At 42.1% G+C, this 18,514-nt stretch overlaps 1 protein-coding gene across 1 annotated transcript; it reads left to right on the forward strand.

The window, feature by feature from the left end:
- Nucleotides 1–2,158: 2,158 nt before the first annotated feature.
- On the forward strand, nucleotides 2,159–3,595 carry LOC140838628 (BOI-related E3 ubiquitin-protein ligase 1-like). Its single transcript, XM_073205083.1, is given in 4 exon segments — nucleotides 2,159–2,331; nucleotides 2,410–2,560; nucleotides 2,562–2,780; nucleotides 2,905–3,595. Coding segments are annotated over 4 exon segments (966 nt in total). The 5' UTR covers nucleotides 2,159–2,275; the 3' UTR covers nucleotides 3,445–3,595.
- Nucleotides 3,596–18,514: the final 14,919 nt, after the last annotated feature.

Raw genomic sequence — 18,514 nt, forward strand, 5'->3', positions numbered from 1 at the left:
GAGGGAAGGTTTGATGGATTAACGTTGAATTAAATCAAGGAGTGATAATTAAAATTAAAGCCTCAAATCATGGGACTTAGGGATAAGCATGCCACCATTATTTTACACTAATTATTGAGCTGCGGTGTCAATAATATACTTTAAATCATCCATGCTTCAGGATTTGCGCTTTAATCACCGCGTCCTATGATGAAGATTCCGAAAATTAATTGGGTGATTTTCTTTAATTAATTAAATTATTGTATAATATATATTTAAAAATAGATAATATATGCTATTAAGGTGTGGTCGCCTAGCAATTAAATCAGGGAAGCACACTATATATATATATACATATATATATATATATATATATATATATAATATATATATATAACTTCACTCGTTAAAGGTTTAACACAAAAATTTTCAGAAATGATTTCACTCTTACTTTTGTGAGACAAATCTCTAACTTGATTTAATCTATAATATGAATTTAGATTAACTCATCTCATAAAAATAAGTTTGTAAGATCGTTTCACATAAAATTTAGGTTAGACTATATTAGAAGAGCAATCAATCTCTAAAAATTTGGAAATTTTAAATTCAGAATATACAAGTTTTGCGAGGTAGAGTGTAACATAAGTTTTGGCCAATAGTCAGTAAAAAAAAAAAAAGAAAGAAAAAAAGGGCAAAAACAGAATATTGAACATAGGTGTACAGGTAAATAATATAGAGCAGCGTAACATGAGATAACTGCCCATGTGATGGGAGGTTGTCCGTGGCCAGACACACCAGTTAAGGAATGGGGACAAGGAAGCAAAACCGGGGAAACCGCATATGAAAAGAAATCAACTGAGAGGGCCCCACGTATTTGTGAAGCGCGGGGCCCAGAACCTTAAAATAATCGAGCGTCAACACACCTCACACGTGCTGCGCGTGGGTCCCTTCACGTAATACCAACCACAACTCGTAACAATTTATTATGACGGGGGATTTTCCCATTTCATCTTTTAAGTTAAAAAAACTAAACTATTTAAAAGGTTCCTTTGAATTGACCCAACTGTCGCGTACGGTGGGCTCCACTAACCTGCTGATGCAACGTGGCCCAGACCCACCCTGTCAGTTATTGTATCCAAACTCTATGCCACGTCACCCTCACAGATCATAATAAAATTAAATACTAGTAATAATTATTAAGGAATAAATCAAATTGAAAAAGGATGGGGAAGTTATTGTAAAATCTCCAATCATAAAATTTTTTTGGCTTCACTCCCTACCCACAAAATTGTGGTACTATGTCATACAAAATGTGGTACACTTCATGTGGAAATGTGGTACACTTCATGTGGAAATGTGGTACTAAAAAAGTACCTAGGGACTGAACACAAAAAAAAAAGACGGCTGGAGACTGAACCCAAATTTCCCGAAAAAGGATTGCTTGGCGTGAGTACGGATATATTTTATTTTTTTATTTATTTTTCTAAGTTGATCTTTCAAGATTGAATTTTTCTTTTGTAAAAAGGAGATACTTTGATTTTAAAAGAAAAAGTGAGTTTAATTCGGAAAAAATAAAGTAGAGAATAAATTGCAAGAGAAAATTAAAAAACTTATTTAAAAAAGTACCATAAAAGCTTATTGAAGAAATTATAGTCCCTTCTCCCTTAACATACCAAATCAAAAGTTTTTAAAAAAGGTAATTGCATAAAAAGGGTAAAATAAAATAGATTAATTAAGGATATCATTATTCTTTTACTTTCTTTTATTATTTTATTTATTTTTTATATCATCAACATATATAGTATTATTTGTTTTTTTATTTTTAGATTAATTATACTCTTCCGAATTAGTGGTAGAAGCCAGGCCGTTACGCAATGGGAAACCGCGAATCGTGCTTTAATTAGACTGACTTAGGTGTCATTATATGCCGGAGGACTTGAAAATCATGGACGAATCGTAACAAATGTCAATAAAATCACCATTTTTATCTCCAGAATTTAATCGCCAAAATTTACTTTATAAAATCACCAATCCATATTTGGCTTTAACTCAATGCCAAATATCCAACTTCTCGCGTTAGACTCTCTCTTCTCCTCTCGAATTTTGGTATTGATTTGACTTTCCCAATTTATTTTTGTTAAATTAAAACGCTTAATATATATATATATATATATAAACTCAATCACCACCTCTCTGTTGTATAAAATTCTGTTCCTTTACTTTCAAACCTATTCCCTCTCCACCCTTTTCTCTCCTCCATTTCCCTGCCCTTTCCATATTCTATCCGTTCATCCTAATGTCAGTTGAAGCAAGCAATCTCAAGATTTTCCCTTCGCAGCTAGTACAAGACAGGTACTGATCTTTCTCTTTGCAATCTGTTTTCTTCGTTTGTTTTGATGGACGCTCACGTTTGGGAATTCATATTTGTAGGGGTTTGGTTATGCCATGTGTTAATCAATCGGGGATGGATGGTTCTTTGTACAACTCGCAGCCGATGGGTTTTTCCGGGATCCCTTTTGCAGCAACATTGCCAACCAATAATTCCTTTTATCCACAGCCGGTGTGCGATTCGGCGAAGGCCTAAAACCTCCATGAATACGGATAGTGGGCTCACCTACAATATTTCCACCACAAGAAAGCGCTCCAGGGACCCCGTTAATCAAATGTACAGTGCTGCACCGCGTTTCACGGTAGCCGTGAAGAACGACGGTGTCTATCAGTTCCCTTCGTTTTTCGGCGATGATATCTTGCCTCAAATCCAGCAGTACCAGATGGAGATCGACACCATTATCTCCCAGCATGTGAGTTTATACTATTCCTTTATATGATATCTGCATGCATGCGGCTGTCGTGTTGATTCGGAGTTGTTTCCTTTCATGTTTAATCTGTAAATTCTGATTTGGTTTCGTTCTTGTTGATTTGTAGACTAAGAGAATTCGGTTGGAGTTAGAAGAGAGGCAAAAGAAACAAGCAAGATTTCTGGTGGCGGCAATTGGAGAAGGGGTGACGAAGAAATTGAAGGAGAAGGACGATCATATTCAGAGAGTGGGCAAATTAAATTTTTTCCTTCAAGAAAGAGTTAAGAGTCTCTACGTAGAAAACCAACTGTGGAGAGAAATGGCCCAGACCAACGAGGCCACAGCCAATTCCCTCCGAAGCGATCTGGAACAAATCCTAGCCCAAGTCGGAGGTGAGGAGCGGCCGTCCGCCGAAGCGGCCTTCGAAGACGACGTGCAGTCCTGTTGTGGCAGTAGTAATCACAACGAGAAAGATTACGCTGAAGAAGCGTTGTCTCAGAGTAGAAATTGCAAACGATGCGGCGAGAGGGAATCATGCGTGTTGCTTCTTCCTTGCAGACACCTTTGCCTCTGCAACGTATGCGGGAGTGGGTCGCACCAACTCCAAGCATGCCCCGTCTGTAACGCCGCCATGAACGCCACCCTCCACGTTAACATGTCTTCTTAATCCATCAATCAATAGACACACGGTTATTACTAGAGAAAGACCAAACCTGGGCCAGACATTTTTGTTATACATTTTTTTTTTGGGTAAAAAAATTTGTAGCTTTATTGTAAATCCTCTCTCAGCAAATCAATCGTTTATTCTTTCTTTCTAACCTTGTTTGAATTTTAATTTTAATTTCCCAGTTAATTCCATATCCAGTTTAGTTTCCTTTAACAGATAACTTTAGTTTCTTGTCACTAGGGAAAAAAATTTGAGTAGCTTCCTGGTATACAATATTCTGCCACTCTCTTTTCTTTATAAACCTTTAGACATAACTTTTTCTTTTTGCAGTAGATAAACAGTAAATTGTTGTTGGGTTCCCACTTCCAATCCTTGTAATGGTTAGTGCCACACGGTCAACTTTTGCGTCAAACAAATTTCACTACTTCTTTTTGAAATTGAAAGATAATTAAATTTCTCATGGCCCCTATTCTTTTAATTATCTGTTTATCCAAGTCTATTATTTATTAATTGTCCTTATTACTAGGCATCCATGGATTACGAAGCATGAGCGTTTGTGCTCATTAATTAAGCGATGTCGTATACACAAAAAATCAAACAAGGTGGCCTCAATCTTCCCCTGTATTCATTTATTGCTGACATTATTGATTTGCTTGGACTGGGGAGTACTGCACAGTTGGTGATACGTCACGAATGCTGATAAAGTTGCATTGTTTTGGTAGTATTTATTTAATTCTTTGGGAGCATGAAACCCACCCTTCACTCGTTAAAGAATTCGGGGTGCCAGAATTATGTACAGAAAAAATCAATAAATATGTAAAACCAAAAAATATACAAGTGTCACAATATTTTAAATAAGGTAGGGTTAGATTAGGCCACCTAAAAACTTGACACTGCAATATTTTGTCCGTTGTATTTTTTGTTTGTACCGTTCGTAGGTATTGGTGGTAAAATAATATTATCCAATTGCATAGTTTGATGTGATTATGTGCGTCGCGTAGGGTTTTGGTTTATTTATTAGAGGCAGGTAACTGATAGTCACGTCACGCACTCCAATTACCAATGAATTCATATGTATGTATCGGAAAATTTCAGGAATGTGGGGCACTGGGACAAGCTTGTCAATAGTAATTTACACTATTAATAGAGGAAGTGCGTGCCATAGATTATATATACAAGATTTTCTTTCTGTTACACTGATTTTCTACAATATCCGATTTTGATTTCAGATGGATTATACATCATGGATACCATGTCTTCGTGATAGATTAACTAAATAACGCCGAAAAATTATGGAGGAAAAAAATCAAATCCCACCTAATTACATCCATTACCAACAATGGTAGATTTGATCAGAATATAAGAGTTTAACGGACCGTATTGTATGCTAATTATATAATATCATATATGATATCTTCATTAGTAGGAGAGCGGTGAATCCTTAACTAGAATGTATCGACTCATACGTACTTCAAAACTACACTCAAACTCGTCACCTGATTAGTCTCAATGAAGTCGGTAGACGGATCAAAGTGCATGCTAATACATAGAGCTTCCACGTTGTCCGGGTGAAATGGCTAATGGTGTACAACCATAATCGCGGATTATTCCAATTTATAAGTGATAACCACTTGAAATGTCTAAGGAAGAGTTGTTCTGTGCATCATCGAATGATCACTTGTCTCAATGAATGGACATCTTCATGCATTTACTAATGAAACGTGACATTTACATAACAAAAGATAGTTTCAAACTCAAACGACCTTTATAATTATTTTAAGTGGCTGAATCGACTAGGAACATACTTAGAATGAACGATATGTTAGATAATGAGTTTTATGATCTTACTTTGCAAGACAAAACTGATGATACTTATTGTATATTCAATAATTTTATCTATGCGCCTTGCATAAGTATACATATAAAGTAAATGTTATAATTTGATAAAATCGTAAAATAAAATTAAAAAAAAGATTGTCTTTGCTTGGGAATCAATAAAGAGTATGTCTTTTGTGAGACGGTCTCACGAATCTTTATCTGTGAGACATGTCAACCCTATCGATATTCACAATAAAAAGTAATACTCTTAGCATAAAAAGTAATACTTTTCCATGGATGACCCAAATAAGAGATATATGTCACAAAATACGATCCATGAGACCGTCTCACACAAGTTTTTTGCCATCAATAAAACTCAAATCAAAAGTTGATCCACTGAACACACACTATAACAAAATATAAATTCGCGGAGGCGTATATTGCTCCACCAGAAAACAAACTTAGATTGGATGTCGATGCAACCTAAAATAAGAGTATCAATAGCTACGCAATTGGAGGAGTGATAAAGAATCATGAGGCTCCACCAGTGCTGGTCTTTGGACGCTTAGTCCATTACATGTTTCGAGCTTCTTGCAATTGAAAGTGGCTTAAAAATTACTAAAATGCGTAACCTACAAATTCATCAAGTCACATCAGATTCTCTTCCCGTTTCACGCATATGACCGGAAGATAACCTTAGTTTTCTAGGATCCATTTCTACATATATAAGACTTTTTCTGAATTCTCAGGGTCACATTATCTTGGAACATGTTCGACGATCATTGAACGCATCATGTTTGCTATTTTCTCCCCATCCCAATTTGTGTAGGAGATTAAGTAGTTTCTTTCATGGTTGATCCGTCTTATATCGAAGTACTTGCCGGATTTTCAATAAAATACAATAACTTGGCACTAAAAAAATCCTAGTTTTCGATAAAATCCTTAATAATTATTATTTAATTAATAATATATATATATATAATAATATCCTATAAGTTTGAGAGTATGAACTCTCGCTATATTTGCATTTATTACCACATAAAACATCACTGTTTGGTTGTTGATGAATTTACATCGACTCCCTTGTCATTTCCTCGAAATTACCTATATAAAAAAAGTAACTATTTTCACCGAAGAAAACGAATATGGTATCATAAAATATGAATAAATATAAAATGAAATAGAAATCATTTTCCTTTTATGAGCGAGCTAGCGTTTGCCAAAAATAATTTATGATACAAACATATCTACTAATTAGGTTTTATACAATTTTTAAAAAAATATATATATATGAAGCAAAAATTTCATTTAAATGGCATTTAAAACAAAAAAAAACTCTAATATTCAAGAATTATCTCCCCGACCTCTTTTGCCAATATATATACATTCTGTCATTCTCGAGTGTGACCAAAAATTGGCAGAAAGAAGGGGAAATGGGCATTAATTGATTTATGGTGTTATCCGGAACAATAAAGACAAAGATGTCAGTAGAAATGTAAGCAAATTCACAATTTCCCTTGTACCCGTTTCTTCTTCAATTCTGGTGGCTCTTCTTTTCCCAAAAAACAATTATGACGGCCACCACAAGTCTAAACTTTTCTTCATGGGAATTAATTTCCTCGTCTCGCATTCGCATATTTCCTTTCCATCTCTCCATCAAACTCCTTTCTGGATACTTCCTGCTTTTCAAAGGAACTGATAAGATCTCGTTGAAATGGGCCAGTCGGGTAAGGAGCTCCAACAGATCAAATCAACAATTTATAATGTTTGGGAATTTTGACCGAAGACAATGACCTGAACAACACCTGCGAACAATGAAAAGAACTCGTGAATGGACGCCGGAGAGATATCCGACGTAGCCACTCCGATGATAAAGTCAGCAGGTTGTAAGATGATGAACTCAAGCAATATTTGAGGAAAAATACGTAGAGTGCTTAAAGTTCAAAGGTTTTTTCCGAATCATTTAATGACATTAATACCTGCTATTTATAGGAGAGGAATGAGTAGTTACCTCGGTTTCCGTGTCATCTACTAAGTCGGTTTACCATACTAGCTTCTGATGACTTCTCGGACACTCCAAACTCAAGTTGTTCTGACAGATTGGATTGCTTGTAATGATCACACTCGAGTGTGGTTCACTTATCGAGGTAGCGCTATTCTCGAGTTTGCCCAAGTGGTAAAGTAACCGAGAACTTAACTCGGACAGGTGAGAACTATGAATGAAAACCCCAGCGCCCGGGAAGGGAAGATTGACCCGGGCGCTCACAAAACGACTCGGTACCCCGGGTTGTAGATATGGGTATCAGGTGAACGCCGACCCATATCCTTATAGGGGTATCACCACCCATCCCTAAAATAGTCGGGCTAGAGCTTTACTCGCTGTCCCGATCCATTCCCAAAGCCCGTAAAGTGAACTGTACACGCCGAGATTCAATTTCTCTCCTGCCTTAAGCCTCCGTTCTGAGTACTCTTGGGAATTTCAAAAGATATTATTACGAGGCATGCACTGGAGCATTGAATTCGCCGAAGATCGCTCATTTTCAAGGTAATAATGAGCATGTCCCCTCGATATACGTATACGTCTTTTCACCTGTACGCACGATTTCATAGGAATTTGGCGACCGTCCGATCGAATTCAGATCGAGGGTGGAGATTAGCGCTTTCCTCTATAAGTAGTAACCTTACTTATTCTTTTGTCATATCTCAAAGATTTTCATCGGATAAGCGAAATGGCAGGCTCGAGTAGTTCGAAAGTCCTGGATATGGCGGAGGAGCTTATGACATCTGCAATAGAGAAAAAGAAAACGGCTATGGAGGACGAAGTCTTCCACAAAATACATCATTTCTGGGAAAAATTATACGAGCTGGAATCCTCTCAGTATGTAGAGGGGGTTCCTACTCCTGAGAATGTGGCTCTTATGCGGAAATACCGTCGACGCCTCGGTGTTGCGGATTACGTGGACATCTTTACTCACCATGGTGTCTACGCCTTAATGCTACAAAGGGAGCTGAAGATCCTGGAAGATATAGCCGGGTCAGATAGCTTTGGCGAGACTACTACCGGAAATCTCAGTGGTTGGTTGCATAAATGGAGGGTTGTTGTTGAAAAGGAACATCTTCGTGTACTCTCTGCTCATTTTTTTTAAGTAATGAAATATCCTTTTTGTTTTGTTCTGGCATATATCTGGTAAATGACAAAACCAAATTAATAGTAAATAAGTAATGAAGATTAACATGAATAATACTTCTCAGACTTAAAACCAAATGCTTGGGCTTTTGAAATCCCGGCCTGCCAACCAATATGCCCGAGTCCCGAATTTGTATTCCTAGAAAAGGAATAAGTCGGGACTAAGAATCTTCCGGTCTGCTGACGTGGTGTCATAATGATATACGATTTATTAAATTCCTGCCAAACGAAAACGTTCCGTATTCCGAGATACATCAGATTTGACGCTTTGATAACCATTCATACCCTTTCACCTGCCCCGCACAATTTACGAGGGACATCCTGATCGTCCATATGTCTAGATTCGACGGTTTCGATCAACTCTTGCCTTTGAATAATAAAGGAGACGATTCGACTGGCTGAGACCCTTGGACTTCCTCCACAGTTAAGGACGTTTGCCTATAAATACGAGGGTACAGATGCAAAGTGACCCTCAATCCAAAATGTCGAGTTCAAGTGGCTTCAGTGCCTGCAGCAGTACACATGTCCTGGTGACTCCGGAAATGCGTCCTCATGTGGAAGAGCTGAAGAAGAGAATTGAACAGCGCATATGGGCGAAGGTCATGGCGGTGCGGGACAAGGTTTACGACCTGGATTATACCTACCGCATTCGTCTCGCCACTACTCGAGCACAAAGAGCAAGAGCGAGGAAATATACCCGAGAGTTTGTTGTAAATCGGGTGACAGATCTGGTTGATGACGAAGTTTTGCTGCACATGATGCTATGGAAAGAGTGGCATGCTTTAAACAAGATAATGAAGGATGAATCCTTCGTCAACCTCCGCATTCACGAGTTAACTAATTGGATAACGGAGTGGCATGATTCTGTATCTTATATAATGGATCCCATAACTTTTCGCCGCTTTTTTATGTAATGGAATTTTTTATCGATTTTTATTGCTTCCTTACTCCTCTGCAAACAAATCTTGTACAAATTTATGCGGACTGAAACAACAGACGTATCATAAATTGTAATAACCCAATCTTTAAAATTGAAACTACCCTTGTGACCTACCTGATGAAAATATGGTTCCAGGATCTAAGGTCTCCTGCATTCAGAACACACTCCCGGGTTGGTCAAATCTTTGGATTTGTAACAAAATACCAGGGTCTCGGACTACCTGGACTTAGAAATCACCATCCCGGGTCTCTGGGTTTCTCGAGCTACGAGACAAACCCGCCGGGGTCTCCAAAACTTCCCGGCTTACCCACACAGCATCATAATGACACGTGTTCCTCTATCCCAACGGTCATTATCGTTTCGAATCTCGAGGAGTCGATAAACCTGACACCATAATGATTGCGTGTGTCCCTTCTCATACTCACCGATTCCCAAGGATCATCTCGTCCATCCGATCGGATGCGAATCAATGGTAGAAATCAAGCTCTTCCCTTTATAAGTGGTGGTTTACTTTTTTGCCGAAATTACTCTTGAATTCAAATTTCAGCAGAGCTCTTGCACTTTGGTTTCTCTCCTTCTCCGGCGTGTACGATCATTCTCCTCCGGCGACCTCCCCACTGTCTCTCTTATTTACTCGTAAGTACTCTTCCTTCAAAATGTCTAATTCTACCTCTTCTACGTCGGGAGCCAACGTGCGAGGCTCGCCTAGCGACGAATCCGCTGCGTTACGCTCCGATGCTTATCAATCTCCCCCACCCCGTCGCTCTATTACCCAACCCGCTAAGAAACCAATAGCCCTCCAATCAGACCTTCTTCTTCTTCTAAATCCTCCATTCCTAGTCACTCCCAAGCTCTTGCCCAAAAGAAAGGTAAGGGTAAAGCTCGGGCCGCGGGCCCTTCTCCTGCTGAGGCCCCGGGAGTACCCTGGTTCTCTTCTCTGAGTAGCACCCTACGCTCGGAGGCTGGTGCGGAACTTCGGGCCTTAGCCCATATTCCTCCTACTCTTTCTATTCTGATACCCGGGCCTTCTGATAGAGCCAACAACCCCCCTCCCGGGTATACCACTTTTTTTCGGGACCAAATTAAGAATGGTCTTAGGTTTCCGGTTCACCCCTTTTTCATTGCAGTCGCCAAATTTTTTGGCGTACCAGTTAACCAATTTCACCCTAATTCCTTTAGAATAATGGCTGCCACTTATGCCCTTTTCCGTATGAACGATTTTCTCATTAACCCCCTCATCCTTCACTATTATTTTTCTTGCCGGTTCGGGGATAATGCCTTTTCCCTGACTGCCCGGCACAATACTCGCTTCCTTGATGATATACCTTCTTCTCAGAAAGGGTGGAAAGGAAGATACTTTTTTATTCGACTTCCGGGAGATCTTCCCTGCTTGACCGGTTTTCTCTCCTCTCTACCTACACAACCTTCCCTTCCTGGCACTTATAAATTCGAAGAACCCTTCATTGTGAGCCAAGATTTGGTGGAGGGGCGCAAATACTCGTCTTCCACACTAATTTCTTATGAGAATCTGACCACTTACGGGTTGAGTCCCCGAGCTGAGGATCCCGAAGATCGCATTATTGATGAGGTGGCGGGCTCGGGCTCTCAACCCGGTAATTCGCCTATCTTTCCTGTCGCCTCCTTCCTTGTTTTCTCCTCGACTTACTTAACCTTATTTCTTCTTTGTCCAGATAATTCCGAGATGCATGCGGCTTTTGCCAAAAGACGGGCAGCTGAGAAAACTGCCCGGGAGAAGGATCTTGCGGCTCGCCGCGCAGCCGCTGAAGCAGAAAAGAAGCGTGCTGCAGAGGAGGCGTCTCAAAGAGTGGAAGTTACCGGGGGAGATTGTAGTATCCCGATGCCTAATTTGAGTTAATTATTGGATTAATTATATTTCGTTGGGATCGGAAGGACCGAACCGGGTTCGGATCGTCCGATCAGGGTTCGGATCGTCCGATCAGGGTTCGGATCGTCCGAAGACAGGTGGCTGGACACGTGGAAGACATGCAGGGTTCGGATCGTCCGATAAGGGTTCGGAAGGTCCGAAGTGTACAGTGGATCGGATCGTCCGAAGTGGATCGGATCGTCCGATCGTTGTCTATAAATAGAGGCGCGAGGCTTCATTTGTTACTCGCCAATTCCGAGTGTTCCAGAGCGTTTTAGTCGTTTCTGATGGGTTTCTAGTCTTTTCCCGAGGTTTAGGCACTAGCGGGGAGCTACTAGTCTTGTAGCGGAGCTGTGCTCTAGTTGGGAGCTAGCGGCATCAGTGGGCTGACTACGGACGCAGGCTTGATTCTAGGGCTGATTGCTAGGATCTACTGATTTGAGGTACGAAAGTACTATCCGAGATAGCAGGATTGAGTATGCTTTACTATGTGTTGCATGTTTATATGTTGCATTATTATCTGTCATATGATGCATGGTTTATTATGCGGCATTTGCATAATCATGTTGAGCCTGACTATTTTTGAGATAGCCTGTTGAGAGGGTGCTCAGCCCTCGTTTGTTGTGGATGGTTGGACCCCGTTGGCCGACGGTGGTCAGGTCACCGGTATATCCACAGGTTTATTTTGGTATGGGAGCCACCTCCTGGTGCGACGGCGCAGAGTGCTACATACCTTGACGTCATTTACCTGAGCAGTATTTCGATATACCCAGATCCTGGTATCCAGTACATTTTGCATACATGCATGTCATAGTCTTGTATACTCATGCTTTCGGTGCTGAGCGTTTTATGCTCACGTCCTCGGTTTATCTCTGTTTTGGACACCCTATTCGATGGGACAGGTCTCAGGTTGGACGGTCCAGGAGGGAGTGGACAGGGAGCTGGCAGAGGTTGACCTGTAGTTGTTGGTATTTGTTCTTGGTATTTAGTTCGATCTGGTTGTTTAAGTATTTTGTACTTATAGATTCGATTGGGTTGTATTACTGTTTTTCCGCTGTTTATCTGATTCAGTTTTAAATGTTAATTTTGCATGCTTAAGTTCTGATTAGTAGGTGATTCTGGAACGGGTCACTACATTTATGGTATCAGAGCATGCATTAAGATTTTGGGATTTAGAACTGTTCTTTTGGGTTTAATCTCTGGTAACTTTTGTAGCTAAGAGATGTCTGGTTTTGACGACGATGCTAGTAGTCATGGCAGCGTTGGACGCTGGGGAGACCGCGACGATCGGGAGCGTCGTCGAGAGCATCGAGAACGTCGTCAACACCGTCGTGATGAGCCTCGGAGTTTTAGTATGCATCGGTTCTTGCAGATGGGGCCGAAACCCCTTTCAGGCGGTGAGACCCCGGATGTTGCGGAGAACTGGCTTGAGAGGATGGAGAGCTGCTTCAAGACTTTTCAGTGCTCGGCGGAGCAGCAGATTGATACCCTTGATTTCTTGCTGGAGGGTGGTGCGCGTAAGTGGTGGAGGTTTACCTCTGCACCGATAGTTCAGCGACAGGGTCGAGTTCTTTGGGCCGATTTCCGAGCCGCTTTCATGCTGCTTTACTTTCCGCCAGCTCTTCTGCAGACCAAGGCGATTGAGTTGATCAATCTGAAGCAGGGAAGTTTGTCTGTTGATGAGTATCAGCAGAAGTTCTTTGAGTTGCTTCCGTATGTTCCGCATGTCAGTGACAATGCTAGTGCCAAGTATAACCATTTTCTTCAGGGCCTCAATCAGGAGATTTATGATCGGGTTGTTGTCTGCGATGATCCGACATCGTATGAGGGCCTTGTGAATCGTTGTCGCCAGGCTGAGGGCAGTTTGCTGAGAGGTCGAGCCATGCAGTCTGCTCGTCCTAATAGTTCTTTGGGTCCCCGCGCCCAAGCATTCAAGAAGGCTGGATCTACTTCTTCTTCCTCTGGATCTGGAGGAATTCACCATTTTGGGAAGAAGAAGGGCCCGTGTCAGCACTGCGGGAAGGATCATCCGACGGAGCGTTGTCGCAAGGTTGCGGGTGCTTGTTACAAGTGCGGTGAGATGGGCCACATGAAGAGAGATTGTCCACAGACGGGCGGAGGATCAGGATCTGGTTCTCAGGCTTCAGTTCATCAGAGGCCACAGCAGGGACAGTCTACTCAGGGTTCTAACCTTCGACCGCGTACTCAAGGGCAGGTCTTTGCTCTTAACCAGGATCAGGCGACTGAGGAGAACGAGAGAGTTATCGCAGGTGTGTTTTTATTATGTGGATTACCTGCTTACGTTCTCATTGATACTGGTGCATCACATTCATTCATATCTGCGAGATTTGCTAAGCGTCATAAGTTACCTTTCACTTCTTTGGACGTTGTGGTATCTGTTTCCACGCCGATGGGTCATTCGGTGCTAGCTAAACGTCTAGTTTTGGGTTGTCCTCTAGAGTTTGAGGGTAATGTTTTAACTGCTAATTTGATGATTCTTGTGATGGAGGATTTTGATTGCATTCTGGGAATAGATGTGTTGACTGTGTTTAGAGCTACTGTGGACTGTTATCAGAAGTTTGTGCAGTTTCGTCCAGTTGAGGGCGACAGTTGGTTTTTCTATGGAGAGGGAGCGCGACCCCCGATGCCTGTGGTTTCTGCTCTGAAAGCCTGTCGTGCTTTAGAGTCGGGCGGGGAAGGCTACCTTATCTATGCTATTGATTCATCCGCAGATAGTGTCGGTATCAGTGACATTCCAGTGGTTTGTGATTTTCCGGATGTTTTTCCCGAGGAGATTCCTGGTTTTCCTCCCGTTCGGGAAGTAGATTTCGGCATTGATTTAGTGCCAGGCACGGCACCAATCTCTAGAGCTCCTTATCGTTTAGCTCCATCGGAGATGCAAGAATTGAAACAGCAGTTGCAGGATCTTCTTGACAAGGGGTATATTCGACCCAGTGTGTCCCCGTGGGGAGCACCAGTTCTTTTTGTCAAAAAGAAGGATGGTTCTATGCGGCTCTGCATAGATTATCGGCAGTTGAATCGTGCGACGATAAAGAATAAGTATCCGTTGCCACGGATTGATGATTTATTTGATCAACTGCAAGGTACCTCTGTGTATTCCAAGATTGATTTAAGGTCTGGTTATCATCAGCTTCGGGTTCATCAGGGAGATATATCGAAGACTGCATTCAGGACCCGGTATGGGCATTATGAGTTTCTGGTTATGCCTTTTGGGGTGACGAATGCACCAGCAGTTTTTATGGATCTGATTAATCGGGTTTTTCGGGAATTCTTGGATAAGTTTGTTGTGGTGTTTATAGATGATATCTTAATCTATTCGCATGATCAACAAGAACACGCACAACACTTAAGGATTATTTTACAGACACTTCGCGAGAATCAGCTTTATGCGAAGTTGAGTAAATGTGAGTTTTGGATTGACAGGGTTGTATTCCTTGGTCATGTCATTTCTAGCAAGGGAGTTTCAGTTGACCCGAGTAAGGTGGAAGCGGTATTGAACTGGTCGCGTCCGACGACAGTAGCCGAGATCCGCAGTTTTCTGGGATTGGCTGGGTATTATCGCCGTTTCATTGTCAACTTCTCTCAGATTGCTAAGCCACTCACTCAGCTCACTCGGAAAGATGTTTCATTTGAATGGACATCAGAGTGCGAAGAGAGTTTCTTGGAACTTCGCAGACGTTTGACATCTGCGCCTGTTTTGGCTTTACCGTCTGGATCTGGTGGTTTCAGTGTTTACACCGATGCCTCTTTATAGGGACTAGGGTGTGTTCTGATGCAGAATGAGCATGTGATTGCTTATGCGTCGAGACAGTTAAAGCCTCATGAGGAAAACTATCCTGTTCATGATCTGGAATTAGCAGCGATCGTTTTCTTTGAAAATCTGGCGCCATTATCTGTATGGTGAGCGATTTGAGATTTTCCCCGATCATAAGAGTTTGAAGTATCTGTTCACTCAGGCTGAGTTGAACATGCGTCAGCGTCGTTGGATGGATCTACTCAAAGATTACGATTGTGAGATCAAGTATCATCCAGGATCTGCGAATCTCACGGGCGATGCTCTTAGTCGCAAGGTGAGATTATCTGCTCTTCAGACTTGTGCTGTATCTGGGATTATTCAGGATTTCTGTTCGATGGGATTCAATTGTAAGCATCGGAAGGGAACAGAGAGTATCCGTATAGCTACTATTTTGTCCGAGCCAGTTTTGTATTCTCGGATTAGAGATGCTCAAATGTCTGATTCTAAGGTTCAGAAATTAGCTCGGTTGGCTGATAGAGATAATACTTCTGGATTCCACTATTAGTCCGAGGGTCTTTTGTGCTTATCTGGTCGTGTTGTTGTACCGGATGATGACACTTTGAGGGAGGAGATTTTGTCCCAGGCTCATCGTAGCAAGTTGAGTGTTCATCCGGGGAGCAACAAGATGTATAAGGATTTGAGGACTCGATTTTGGTGGAAGGGTATGAAACGTAATGTTTATCAGTATGTCTCCAAGTGCCTAGTCTGTCAGCAGGTGAAGGCTGAGTATCGACGACCCGGAGATTTGTTACAGAATCTTCCTATTCCGGAGTGGAAGTGAGAGCATATCACGATGGACTTCGTGACTCACTTGCCTATGTCTGTGGGGAATAGAGATGCTATCTGGGTGGTAGTGGATCGACTTACTAAGTCTGCCCATTTTCTTCCGTATAACAGAGATTTCACTTTCGATCGGATGGCACGGTTGTACATTCAGGAGATTGTACGGTTTCATGGTGTGCCCGTGAGTATCGTTAGTGACAGAGATCCTCGATTTACATCTAAATTTTGGGGCAGCTTTCAGCAAGCTTTGGGCACTACCTTGAGTTTGAGTACTGCATATCACCCAGAGACTGACGGTCAGTCAGAGAGGACTATTTGTACTCTTGAGGATATGTTGAGATCTTGTGTGATGGATTTCGGGCCAGCTTGGCAGGATCATCTGCCACTGATAGAGTTTGCATACAACAACAGTTTTCATAGGAGTATTGGTATGTCTCCGTTTGAAGCATTGTATGGTCGACGTTGTCGTACTCCTCTGTTCTGGGGGGAAGTCGGAGAACGACAGGTCGAGGGTCCAGAATTGATTCAGCAGGCCATGGACAAAGTTCTTGTGATCAAACAGCGGATTAAGACTGCTCAGGATCGACAAGCGAGTTATGCGAACATCAAGCGCAGACCTCTTCATTTTGATGTAGGCGAGAAAGTGTTTCTCAAGGTATTACCTTTTCGGAGGATTCTGAGATTTGGACTCAAGGGTAAGCTATCTCCGAGATTCATTGGTCCTTTTGAGATCTTAGAATGTGTGGGAGATTTGGCCTACAGATTAGCTTTGCCACCGTATCTATCTAGTGTTCACAATGTGTTTCGTGTGTCCTTGTTGAGACGATACGTAGCGGATGAGTCTCATGTTTTGCATCCGACAGAAGTTCAGCTGAATCCGGATTTGTCTTTTGTGGAAAGACCGGTTTCGATCTTAGACCGGAAGGATAAGGTACTGCGGAATAAGACTATTCCTCTTGTCTTAGTGCAGTGGCAGCGCCGAGGTACTGAAGAAGCTACTTGGGAACTAGAGAGTCGCATGCGGTCAGAGCATCCAGAGTTGTTCTAGTTGTAGTATTTTCAGTAATGATTGTAATTTCAGTTGTACTTTCAGTTGTAATTCATTCTTAAGTTGAATGTATTGTTGTTCAGAATTGTCATTCTTCAGACTCGATTTCGCGGACGAAATCCTTTTTAGGGGGGAGAATGTAGTATCCCGATGCCTAATTTGAGTTAATTATTGGATTAATTATATTTCGTTGGGATCGGAAGGACCGAACCGGGTTCGGATCGTCTGAAGAGGGTTCGGATCGTCCGATCAGGGTTCGGATCGTCCGAAGACAGGTGGCTGGACACGTGGAAGATATGCAGGGTTCGGATCGTCCGATAAGGGTTCGGAAGGTCCGAAGTGTACAGTGGATCGGATCGTCCGAATTGGATCGGATCGTCCGATCGTTGTCTATAAATAGAGGCGCGAGGCTTCATTTGTTACTCGCCAATTCCGAGTGTTCCAGAGCGTTTTAGTCGTTTCTGATGGGTTTCTAGTCTTTTCCTGAGGTTTAGGCACTAGCGGGGAGCTACTAGTCTTGTAGCGGAGCTGTGCTCTAGTTGGGAGCTAGCGGCATCAGTGGGCTGACTACGGACGCAGGCTTGATTCTAGGGCTGATTGCTAGGATCTACTGATTTGAGGTACGAAAGTACTATCCGAGATAGCAGGATTGAGTATGCTTTACTATGTGTTGCATGTTTATATGTTGCATTATTATCTGTCATATGATGCATGGTTTATTATGCGGCATTTGCATAATCATGTTGAGCCTGACTATTTTTGAGATAGCCTGTTGAGAGGGTGCTCAGCCCTCGTTTGTTGTGGATGGTTGGACCCCGTTGGCCGACGGTGGTCAGGTCACCGGTATATCCACAGGTTTATTTTGGTATGGGAGCCACCTCCTGGTGCGACGGCGCAGAGTGCTACATACCTTGACATCATTTACCTGAGCAGTATTTCGATATACCCAGATCCTGGTATCCAGTACATTTTGCATACATGCATGTCATAGTCTTGTATACTCATGCTTTCGGTGCTGAGCGTTTTATGCTCACGTCCTCGGTTTATCTCTGTTTTGGACACCCTATTCGATGGGGCAGGTCTCAGGTTGGACGGTCCAGGAGGGAGTGGACAGGGAGCTGGCAGAGGTTGACCTGTAGTTGTTGGTATTTGTTCTTGGTATTTAGTTCGATCTGGTTGTTTAAGTATTTTGTACTTATAGATTCGATTGGGTTGTATTACTGCTTTTTCCGCTGTTTATCTGATTCAGTTTTAAATGTTAATTTTGCATGCTTAAGTTCTGATTAGTAGGTGATTCTGGAACGGGTCACTACAGAGATCCTCCCCGGGAAGATACTTCTCGGGCAATGGCTGAGACGTCGGAGGATACTGAAGATCTGGCCCCTCTCAGTCAAAGAAAAAGAAAGGCCGCGGCGGAGCCTGAGCTGGTCATTCTGGAAGGCCCATCTGAGGGTGATCCCCGTATTTCCCCATTTGCACAACCCCGGCCTCCCTAACAACCTACTGAAGCCTCAGCCTCCGAGCTCCTTTCCAACAATATTTTTTTCGAGGGAGCTACTGCCAGTGGTGCTAAGCGCTTCAGGCAAATGCTC

This window comes from Primulina eburnea, chromosome 8, assembly GCF_022965805.1.
Source record: "Primulina eburnea isolate SZY01 chromosome 8, ASM2296580v1, whole genome shotgun sequence".
Lineage (NCBI taxonomy): Eukaryota > Viridiplantae > Streptophyta > Magnoliopsida > Lamiales > Gesneriaceae > Primulina > Primulina eburnea.